The 12,349-nt window shown below is 40.2% G+C and overlaps 1 protein-coding gene across 1 annotated transcript in view; it reads left to right on the top strand.

Annotated features, from left to right (window-relative positions):
* The window catches only part of FNIP1 (folliculin interacting protein 1), a 90,843-nt gene that overhangs the window by 31,537 nt on the left and 46,957 nt on the right, over window positions 1–12,349 (top strand). Inside the window, exons 2-3 of the mRNA XM_018552689.1 lie at window positions 1,080–1,206; window positions 11,768–11,905. Coding sequence (XP_018408191.1) covers window positions 1,080–1,206; window positions 11,768–11,905 — 265 coding nt within the window. The remainder of the gene's footprint in view (window positions 1–1,079; window positions 1,207–11,767; window positions 11,906–12,349) is intronic.

Here is a 12,349-nt window from a genome sequence, read left to right as displayed (position 1 = left end):
TGTATATGAATCTGAAATTATACTGTAACGGTTGTACTTCGCTTTGCAAGCGACACCTTATGCACTCAAATACTATGTACAGTGCCTTGTTTTTTTTCTATGTGAAATTAATAAAAAATAGTTACAAAAAAGAATTACACTTTTTTCTACTTACTGGAATGTGATCCTTTTTTGGCCTTGGTACCTTCATGTTAAGTAAGGAGATACATTGTGCATTAGGTGCCAGAATGTCCAATTTGGAAGCATTGGTGTCATACCCCTTGGAGATTCTGAGTAAACTGCATTAATCGACCAGAGTTCATGAAATATACTTTTTTTTAAATGTAAAACTGCAAGAAGTTTTATTCCAATTATACAGTGGCGGAACTACCAGGGTCGCAGAGGTCGCAGCTGCGACCGGGCCCTGGAGTTCCGCCACTTGGAGGGTGCCTAGGACAGGAGCAAGGGGCCCCTGGTAACCGCTGATTACCAGGATATTTAATACCCCAATAACCGCTATCGGCCTGCCCCTTCATGGATTCTTGCATCAGGGCCCTGAGGTCACTAGTTGCGCCTCTGCAATTATACAATCTTAGTTTGCAAAGTCAGAACTGAACCTGGGCAACATCTCTTTTAGTAAGGCCATTTTTTATGTAGCACTTCTTCTGACTTCAAAGATATGTTAAGGGAAGTTACTCCTAATAAACAGTTTTAGCAAGTTGTCAAACGGGGCTGAAGGTCCAACATAGTTTGTTTCTGAGATCTTCAGATTGCCCAATCTGAAATATATTAGGATTAATTGTTGCTTTTCTTCCTTTTGGAAGGTAAACCCAGATTGGATACGATGCATAATCACTCCCTTGTTACAGTTTGCTGTGCTCCTCTTTTTGTGAATCAGCTTGGTTATCTGTTGGAATCCTCCCTAAAGCTGTGGCAAGTCAGCACCACATTTAAACGGGGTTGAAATCCTTGTGTGCAATTATCTAATAACTTGTGTGTGGAAAAAAAATACAATTCTGTTGATTTTAGCAATAAGAATATATAGTCCTATTTCTGTAACAGTTTTGTCCCAGATAACCAAAACTGTCATTTATTTATAGCTGGCCATCATATGAGTATGATCCAAGCCAAATCCGCTTGATTGTGTACCAGGACTGCGAGAAGCGAGGACGAAATGTCTTGTTTGACTCCAGTGCCAAGCGTAAGACTGAGGATCTGTCTGTGTCGGTAAGCTGTCTTTGTTCATAATTTGATTACGTTATTAATAATGCCCTGGAGAATACATCTTGATTAGAGCAGAGCGATTATTCAGGGTCCTGCATGTATTACATCACTTGACCCAGTCATGGCTTAGTTCACAATGTATGACCAAGTTTTATGTAGTTTTTTTTTGTTTCCCTGGAAGCAAATCTATGTGTATTTCTAATGCACAAGGAACGATTCTGAGAATCTGAGTGCCGCTTTCAGCATTGTTGGAAGAATGTCCCCTAATGTCCATGTATGACCGTTTGTAAACACTTTGAAAGTAATTGGATTTATGCATAAATGGTTTTAAAGTAAATCTTTACCCACTGCAAATGTAAAGTAGACTTGTCCTCAGTTATGTCCTACATTGCCTCAGGAAACCCTATTTTATGTAAGCCCTAATATGAAATTACAGTCAGTTACTGCTTGACCCACCTATTCTACCTCCCAAGCTTTGTACTGGACAGTGGGCTCACACTTCTCACACCACTCATTGATTAAAGTGAAACTTCAGCTTTGTAACTAAAACTATGAATGCTTAAGTAAATACCTCCTAAACTCGGTCCTGTAATCCATTTTGCTTTTCAGGACTGTAAATGCAATAATTAAATCCTATAGGGTCAGTCTGTACAAAAATGGCATAGAAGGAATCTGCTGGCCTGTGGCTGTTTAGGGGACTCCAGTGGTAGGAGCTCGATTAATGGTCACTGGCTCTGTTCCTACTCCCCTTGGAATTTTGAGTGTTCCTTCTTACCATTTTTGGGATTTTCTCACTTCTTCTGTTGCATTCTACATAGTGGAATGTATATTAAAATAAAAAAAATCTTACTAGTTCGGACCCCTCCCTTTGTCGTTGCTGCAGAAAGTGTGTTTTACTATGGAAATAAACCAAGTATCTGTATAAGTTTACAAAGAAAAAACATTTTGTAACTGTTCATGAGGTTTACTTGAAGTTGACATTTGTGTGGTAATTCCAGGTTTAAAAAGAAAAAAAAAACAATTGGTGCGGTGTATCACACAGATGGAATAGGTCCAAATGACATGTTTTGTGTTCTTTTGCCTCTAATTTTCCTCAGCAAAAAATGGTAATATTTTGTTTTACCAGTCCAGTATTATAAGCTCCTTCGGACAGTTCCCTCCTGTTACAGCCTATTTATCTATGTAAGTACTTTGTAAGGGTGGCTGTTCACCATACAAATCAGGCCAGTAATTTGACCAATCCAAGCATAGAAGGAATCTGCTAATCTGCAATCACTGCTAAGTATAATTGTTAAGAACAAGCAATAATGAGACCTTATTTATGACAAACATTTTCTGTCAATCTTTAAAAACTGCTGTATGCTCTTAGATCTCTGTGAAATAGCTCAGGTTACCTATGTGGGCCCACTCACACAAATCTGCATTCATTGTTTATTTTTTTTTTCTCTACATTATTGAAGTGTCACAAAATTACACATCATTCAACTCTATCCCCCACAGTGTGTTGCGATACTTGCTATATTTTTATGCACCGCACCTCAACGCAGTGTTATTGTGTGAACAGGGCACATAGAAAACAATTGTTTTCTATGTGCTCTTGTGTTGACCCTGCGTTGATCAATGCAGCTCAGTGCATTTAGTGTGAACAAGGCCTTAGCCACATTGAACAACAACTTCTACATGACTGTCAGTGTACATTAGACACAGCAGGATATGGATTCAGAGTAAGTCTCCTTGTGCACTTGATCATTCTGGTTTAGTTATATTACATAATGGGCTCTCCCACTCTGCTTAGGCCAAAGTTGTACACTTGTAGCAGATAGGTGTGTTGTTTTTGAACTGGTTTTTTTTAGCATGTGATCTGTGATGAGACATTCACAACTCATGAAGTGTTCCATGACGATCATCTGAACTTTAATTGATCACATTCTTTTACAAAGCTCGCATAACTCTGTTAAACAGTGTCATTGGATGCTGAAAGTTGTAATGAATCATGGATTGTTTTAAATAAGTAATGACATTGGGATTTTTTTCCCAGCAGACTTGTCACTCTACTAATTATACCTTGTTGCATCACTTAATGTTATTTATAGGGATGCATCGATACCAGTTTTTCAGTATCAAATACGAGTACCAGAAGTTCCATTTAAGGAAGCCAGGTGGCGTGTAATGACTCACCACCTGGCTTCCTGATTAGCCTGGAAGCTGGGTGGCACGGAAAGACTCGCCTACCGGCTTCTCCATTAGCAGGGAAGCCACCTCCATGCTCCCTCGTCACCAGGTGACGAAGCATGGAGTGGGTTTTCTGGCCAATCCGGAAGCCAGGCACCATGTAATGATTCGGTGCCCGGCTTCCTGATTAGTCGAGAAGCTGGCCAATAAGAAAGCTGGGCAACGAGTTATTACACGGCGCCTGGCTTCCTGATTGGCCCGGGAAGCCGGCTATATGCCCCCTCTTCAACAAGTGACACACATTCACATTTCATATGTCTACTTCCAAAGTTGTATAGATTGTATACAAACTTGACGTGACTCAGTATTGCAGTTCTATTACTCTCAGTCTCCATTGCTCTTTATAGCACCCTGTTCTGGGTGCTATACGTGTACTGTAAACCAAGGCTGTCAAAATGTTCGCTAACTTTTTGTGCAGCCCCAATCTTTTAGATTGTAAGCTCTTACAAGTAGGGCCCTCCTCTTGCATTGAATTGTTTTGAAAAGCTGTACGGTCTCCCCTAAAATTGGAAAACACTGCACAAACTGTTGGTGCTCTATAAATCCAGTATTTTTTAATCATGATACTATATTTTCAGCAGCTCCAAATCCTGCATTTTAAGATATATGAGGAATTCTGTTTCTAAGCCTGTGTCTGCGTTTATCTGAACACAATGGCTTCACTTGACTTGGCCAAAGGTGCAGCCATCTTGCTTTTGCAGTTTGTACTGCTGCACAGGGGCCCAGTTGGATAAAGGAAAGTTACATTGGGTTACAGGGGACACATGTGGGAGGCCAGCTGGTCAGGATAGAGGGGAAAAGCTTGGAAACATAATTCGCAAACCCTTCTAAAGTTTCAGTAAGAACGTAATATGTCCGCAGTAATATGCGATTTGATCTTTCAGTTAGTTAAAATAAGAAGCACAACTAACTTTATTGGGGGTAGGCTTGGATGAATGGACCAAGACATCCCGTACGGTGGTATCCCACGTCCTCATTGCTGCTCGACTTGCCATAGCAAGAGCATGGAAACAGCCTGAACCCCCGTCTCTGCGAAATGTCATATAAATCCTAAATGCACACGCGCACTTCGAATTTCTCTTTGCAAAAGCCAACCCTAAGGGCCTGTTCACATGATTATCAGGTCCGGATCTGCAGACGCGGTGCTATGTGTTTTTGCCGCATTTTTGATGCGTTCCAGTTTGCTGGAGTGAGGCTGTCGGTATGTTAGCTGCATCGCGTTTTTTACGCGTTTTGTGTTTCCAGACCGGTTCCTGACCGGACAAAATGTGACATGCAGTATTTTTTCTGTCGTAACCTGAGCGGACTGCGCACGTGAGAACTGTAGGCCATAAAACCGATAGGGTTACTTGAATCTATGTAGCCACGGTTACCTTACTTTGTTACTCCACTATGTCTCAACGGTATCATACACTCATTTATTTCTGTAAGTATTGGAATAGCTGATGGATATGTTGCTTTTCGTACCCTTCATACTACAACTTACGCCACATGAATGCTGTTTATTTTTTTTTGTGTTTTTCCCTTATTGTATATGTACAAACCTAATAAAACTTCTTCTTGTTACAAAAAAATAAGAAGTACAATTAAAGTTACGAAAGTGAAAAGCATGTGAACCTCTAGTTGATCGACATTGAGGGTACTTGGAGTGGGGATATGGTCATTAGTCCTGTGTAAGCTTTGAGGCAGAGCTTACACAGGGATTAGACTCAAACCTCCAACAGAGGAACAGAACAGCTGGGGAATGTAGGGGAAGGTATATATCATTGGTGGTAAAGGTGCTCTGTGTCAGAGAACCTGACACTTTGCTCTCAATGGGCAAAGTGGCAGATTTTATACATGTGCTCATCTTTTAATTCTCACAAAGACATAATGCAAATAGTTCAATTGCGACCAAACTGTTGGCCTTGGGTATTAAAAATTTTGTCTGTAGAACTCAGTCAGCAGAAAGGTGTAGATACTAGTCAGCACAGATTGCCAGAGTTGTACATTTTAACTATGATTTGTAGCTTGGAAGTCGCTGACAGGTGGTATCCTGAATATGCTGACTGCTGCCCTGCAGGATTCAGCTATTCCACACTAAGGATCGTATGGCTTCGGGGAGGTGCTGCTATGTGCTTGCTGCACTTGTCTGTATAGTGACACATCACACCTTGTGACCTTGGCAAGATCTTGCTGTACCTCACTAAATAATTTATATAAAGTATATATCTCTATCTCTGGGTACGGGTGTTTAAGTTGGAATTCCCTTTGTGACATTGCTCTTTGTGTTACTGGCTCTTGTCAAGTCACTGCTCCAGACAGCTCCACTTTAATTTTTAGGCTTGGAGATCATCACCTAGTGAATGGTCCCATATTTTTAGCAGTTTTCAATTGCAAAAACAATGAAAGGGATAAAAGCTACCTTCCTCTAATGATAAGGCAATTTTACTCCATTTTTAGAAACTATTGGTGGGAAGTTGCACTCATCTGTTGTTTTTGTGACTGAAATCTGCGTGGAAATGTATGATAATTGCAGTTTTTGTGACCATTATAAGGGAACATTGCTGTTATTTTATTTGAATTTAAGGCATAGCATCTATTATCAAGGACATTGAATAAAAGCTGCTTCCATAACCTTCGAATTGCCTAAACTATATTTAATTTTCATGAAAAAAGACTCCAGATTTCCCCACACTCCCTCGTACATACTTGGCTAACCACTTCTGACAGCTTTGCTACTGCAATTCACATGGTCTGAGTTACAAAAAACTTCTTGTGCAATAGTCATGTTGTCACTGTGAAGACGTTGTTTGTGATCTGGAGTGTGTGCAGGTTTCTAGTAGCCAGCAGAATCAGTGTGGTGTCTGTCACATGCTTGCTGAGCATAGCCAGAATTTTGTTTGTCAGGTCAAGAGATAAATTGCAGTTTTAGTTCACGAGGCTGCACAGCGATCATATGACTGCGTCTCTCAGGCTCCACCCTGTTTATCCTGTGTGTGTCACCCTGTGTGTGAGCAGTTGGGTGGCTCACCACTGCTAATTACTAATAAGATTGTATGCTGTATTTATGTGTAAATAGGTACAGGAGCTATTTCTTTTTTTATTCAAAATTCTGTTCCTAAATGGAGCAGAAAAAAATAAAACCAACAAAGAAAGTGTTCTGTGAAAAGGTATCTCTCTAAAAGTACTCGCATCTTCTGCGAAAATAAAATGTTTCACATCTGTGTCAAAATTCTAGGATAGCCTTTTGTAGTTTTTGGATAAAACATGCTTAAAATGTTTTGGCCACCCACGCAGGAAACATTTAACAGCTAAAACCTTTTGGTTTTGGGTGAAGTAGTTTATTACTGCTATTGAGGGCTTCATTAGAATTACCTTCACTTACTGTATGGGTGACAAGGCTCCACCAGGGAGGAAGCGAGGAAAAACGTTCAACCGCAACACGGAGAAGAAAAAACATATTTTTTTTTCCTTTTCTTAGAGCAGGTAAAGCAGTGGTAGCAAACCTCCGGCCCTCCAGCTGTGGTGAAACTACAAATCCCATGATGCATCTCTCTTCGGGAGTCATATCTGTGGCTGTGAGAATCTTGCAATGCCTCATGGGATATGTAGTTCCACCACAGCTGGAGGGCCGGAGGTTTGCTACCCCTGAGGTAAAGGGTAGAACCCCTGACTTGTGTTATTGCTGTCATGTGTCCCTGTTGTAAATTTTCTTTCACTTCCTGTTTTGTGTAACCATTGTCACTGTGGGAGTGAGTGAGGGTAAATTCTTCGAATGGAACCCAAAGATGGCAGTAAAAATAAAACAGTAGTCCTAATCCTTCCTCACTTTATCCTAATCTAAATAATATTTTTTCCTGGACATATACCTCAATTGGGGCCCCACCACCACCATCTCTTATGTGCTTTCCCTTCCTAGTCTACATCATTCAATGCGACATCCGGGTTCAAGAATTTGGAACTTCCAGGTATGGAGCACATGATACTCCCCTTCCTAACACACGACGGCTCTGGTTTGGCTACTCGAACATCTTCATTGCCACTTTGGGTTGGATGTACATATCCTCTGTTCACTCCAGGCAGCCAAACTGAGCTGCAGGAATAAGGAGAACATAAGTTAAAGTAATCTGTTCACTTTAAAAGGAAAGTATAGAAACCAAATAGACTTTGATGGGCATCCATCCAAATATTCCACAAGGATGTGGCTGTGTTTTGGAGCGTAGGAATGTACATTGATTTGTGGAGTCACATGAGAATATGAGTCATACATGTGCATGTGAGATGAGCGAATGTCATAACAGCTATCCTGGATTTCTCATTACACTGTATTAAATTCCTCTCCTAGCTGGAAATCAGCCTCACACTGCACTGAAAAGTGAAGGCTTCATTTATCACCATTTAAGCAGCGCATATTTTTATTTTACTGTTGCCCACATCTGATTCATAAGCCAAATTTGGGTCCTTGTAAATGAAAACGACTAAAATAGGATGAGAAAGAGAGAACTCGGGGCCCGTACACAATGTGCTGGGCATTTTTTTTTCTTCCAGTCTTCCAGTGATACTGATTCTCAATACCACCTGGTTGCTAGACTAGTCTCTGCAGCCTCTTCTCCCCCTCTGCTAGGGCAGTTTAAGCCCTGCTGACATCATCACGTCTAATGCAGGGTTACTTTTTTTTAAATGCCAGGGAACCAACATTTACGAAATTTACTAATGGCAACCTCTATACGTCTCTCATGACAACTTTCTTTTAAGTACAAGGTTCATACTTAGGCCTCATTCGCACACCAGGCAAGAGCAAAATCGTATATTGCGTATATGCGTGCTCTATATGCAATCCCAGAATGCATCATTCAAAATAGAAATTTGAATGAACTGTATGTGCGTGTACGCGTAAAATATGCAGAAATACGCTGCCCGGACGCATCTCGGTTCCATTCCATTTTTGCGCTACACAAATATACGGCTCCATAAGCAGCTATGTGTATGGAGCCATTTATTTGCATATGCTGCATATGGGACTATGCTCGCGTATGCGCATAGACGCCGCGTATTGTAGGGCAGTGTGAATGAGGCCTTGATGACAATTTTTAAAAATACTTGATCAGTGTTTTTACTTTGCTGTATTTGTCCACCACCTAATTTGCTATGTCAATTGTTATCCAAATATAGGGTGTTGACTTTCAGTTACAACTCTCATTCAGTAATATTTCTGAATATTAGATTCATTTTCTGTTTACAGCCATTGTCGGCAAGCTGCTCACAAGTTGGTTCCCTGCAGACAATTGCTAGTGGACGATTTATGACTTGTTATTGGCTGGCGGTGCCACAGCCATATTTAGCATACCATCCTATAAAATAAACTTTATGTGGAATTCAAAGGACTTGGAAATAAATAAACTTTGCAGTGTTTGGGTATTTAATCCTCAGATCTGAAGCCAAGTGGTGTCCAGACTTTGTAGCATTGAATAGCCACCACCTGTCCCACAATCACAGCTAATTATACAACACACACAGTTCATCATCCAGCTGAGTAACATGTACTAAACATTGGGAAACAAAGATACTTTGCATGGGTAATATTAGAAAATCTATAAGGTTTTTCACTTTTAGAGGTTTTTACATTTTAACAACGTATTTATTAAACTGGAGTGTCCTTTATTCTAAACTGTATTATGTAGCAAGTTGGGGACAAAAAGCAGTGAAATGAACAGGATTGGAGGCAGACAATTTTGGACACTCCTTTTGACAATAGGCTGTATGAGTGTCAGCCTTTCATGTGAGCCATTTGTGAGAAGGAGGCTACAAGAAATCTAAATGACCACACACAGGAAATTAAAATGTGTTTTTGTTTCCTTCCTTAGTTTCAGTTTGAATGTTCATAATGAAAATATAAGAGGAGCATTATCTTAGTTGGTTATAGGTTTGTTCAGTTTAAATGAGCAATCGTGGTTGAATTACCCCCTCCCCAAGCCTGCCTGCAAAGATCCCCTTCACTGCTCTCACAACCATGTATTATGCCCCCTTCTCACCACTGTGTTTTCCAACACCCTCATGCTGTCGCTACCATGCCTACCTGAAATCCTCCATAGGAAAGCAAGACAAAGCCTCCACTCAGCTAGACCACATTGGTTGTGAGCAGAAGGTTCACCATGTATGAGGGGCAGGAGTAGGAAGAGTAGATTAAGCATCCAGTGGGTGAATGAATGACACCTTCCGTACCGTGTGTTTGTGGTCCCTCACTCCATCCCATCACCACAGTGATGCACCCCATCCCATTGCTGTGCAAATTTGCCCCAACCCCTTATTGCTGTTGTGATGTGTGCCCTCCCTATTGGCCTAAATATACATTGTTCTAACTAGCTTCCATTTTACATCTCCAACCTTGCCTGTTCTGGAATGGGCAAATTTTTGCTATGAAAGTATTATTTGGCAAGGCTTCCTTTTGTTGATTTGTTCATGCTAGACTGTCAGAACCTTATGCTTTGTATTGACCATGTGGAAGCATTCTATTTTTTACAAGTCATAAAATGTTCTACAGTATCGGATTATATTGAGTGACCAAAAAATGTGTTAAAAACAAACACCGATACCTAGCACCAAAATATGAGACTACCGCTCACAACTAAACATGCCCATAGTGGACAGGGTTTCTTGGCCTATGCCAGCTTCAGAAACATTATTCAGTATTCTGATAGGTTCCAGAAATAGATGCTGGCTATGTGGGTGAAGTGTGAGCTAAATAGTGTTGGCGTTTCCTTGAAAGAACAAAAATATTATGTGAAATGTCAGATTATTTGAGCATCACCATTCATGTATTTAACAGGCTGGTAGCTACCTTACTGTAGATTTAGATTTTATATTGCCAAGTTGAAGCTTACAAAGTCTAAGGGGAGCCATATATGTGTCCACTGGGAAGCACAGTGATCAACAGGAGTATGGCAAAATCTGTGGTCTACATGCCTCATGTCTAAATATGAATCAAGGGATCCAATCACACAATGAAGGCATACAAAAATTGACAAGGTTATCGTACAACTGGAATTTCCATCCAGATATGTGGATTGAGTAGAAAAATGCCACTGAAGATTGCAAGTTTTACAGTGTACATGCGTCAATTTATTGCCGAGCAGCCATGAAGGGAATGGATGAAAAATAGGATTGCTCTTTGATAGGCAGCAATGACATGGAATGTAGCAGATAGTTCTGCAGCCTGGTACCAGGTTCATACTTGAGGGCTAGTTCACACCATAACTGCATCAGAAATGCGTGCATCTGAGCAGCTGCTTGTGTGATGCGTTTTACCGTGTTTTTACGTGATTTTGGTGCTTTTTTTTTTTTTTTAGCTCAAAATGGGCTTTCTGGTGCAGTTCAGTGCGTTTGCATGCATTTTTTATGTTTTCTATTCCGATCAGGTGTAGCTAATATGTGGCACGCAGGATTTTTTCTGACTGCATCGGAACTGACTGCACTGGTGTGAACAGAGCACCAGAAATCCCATTGGAAAGCATTTTTTACGCGATTTTGATGTCGCTGTCAAAGTGAACGGACTGCATCACAACTGCATCTGGTGTGAACAAGCCCTGAAATGTGGCATTCCACATGGATACAGAAGCTGGCAAAGTGACCAGACATATGATTGACAGTCCAAAAATGCCCTCACAGTCTCTTGTTAACAGATATGTTAAAACGGTTCTAATGTTACAAGTTTCTTAATGAGAACCTGTCACAATTAGGGTTATTCAATAATAAGTGTTGATTTTTTTGCCCCCTGATATAACTTTAATTATTTTGTTGCAGCTTTACTAATTTGCTGTTGAATCTTCCCTGAAGTTGTATTTACATTTTAGTATATTTATATTATAGCATAATGTAGCATTACATTAGCATTGCATAGTTTTTATGGTATGGTTTTTGGTCGTTTAGTAAGTCCAGTTACAGAAGCAATGCCGCTGGATTTTTATTTGCCTATTTTTTTTTTTTTGTATAGATTCATAATCAAGTGTTGGATTTTAATCATGTGTGTTTGTTTGTTTTTATTGTTATGATTAGACAGTAAGATTTATAAATATCTCCCATTGTCCCTGTTGCTAACACATCATGTGATGAAACCCCTAATGCTCATCCTCCTCCATTTAATACTATAAATATGTTTGAGATCAGGAGATACAAGAGGCACGAGACCATGCTAGAAAATAGTTATGCAGCTGCTTAGGCCTCTATAGAGCTAGTGTATACTGGTCTGTAGTTGGCTCTGGAAGATGAAAATGTTTGCATATCTTGTTTCATTCTGTGCAAAGATCTTCAGAAGTGTGACAATAACATTTGTTTTTCCATTCTGTTTCCACAGAAACTTGTGAGTGATGCTCCAGTGCGGGTGTTCGGGAAGTGTTGCCAGCTCAGACCGGGAGGAGACAGCTCTACTTCTTTAGATAGTTCAGCTAACTCTCTGGCTTCTGACACAAAAGAACAATGCCCCAAATACCAGGTAGCTCATTTTGTTCTTCAAGCAGCAATAAAACCTTGGTATAAATGGTACGGTTTAATATATAATATATAACCTCATGAATAATTACAATAACGTAAGGCTCCCTTATAAAAAGTTATCACCAAGGAAAGGAATCTGTTGCCCTTTAAAGGGGACCTGAACACGAAAAGTGGAGATTTGCTATATAAAAGGGAGATCTCTAGAAATATTGTGCAAGAATGGAGATGTGAAAGTTGTGGAACCAACCTGTTCTAGTTACATAATCCCATCTTTGGTGTCCGGAAGACTCTATAGGTGTTAAATCTTAGAATGAAATGGTTGAAGGTTTGAATTATGAAAACATTGGAGTGGAGATGTTAAAACAAATATATATGTGGGAAGGTCCCCACCACTGTTCAGGGATGGTTGATGCAAATGGCAGCTTTCGTGCAAACCAGTTGTCCT

Source organism: Nanorana parkeri, unplaced genomic scaffold (genome assembly GCF_000935625.1).
Source record: "Nanorana parkeri isolate BGI_ZX_2015 unplaced genomic scaffold, ASM93562v1 scaffold95, whole genome shotgun sequence".
Classification (NCBI taxonomy): domain Eukaryota; kingdom Metazoa; phylum Chordata; class Amphibia; order Anura; family Dicroglossidae; genus Nanorana; species Nanorana parkeri.
The sequence above is the reverse complement of the archived record's forward strand: the minus strand, read 5'-3'. Positions and strand labels throughout refer to the sequence as shown.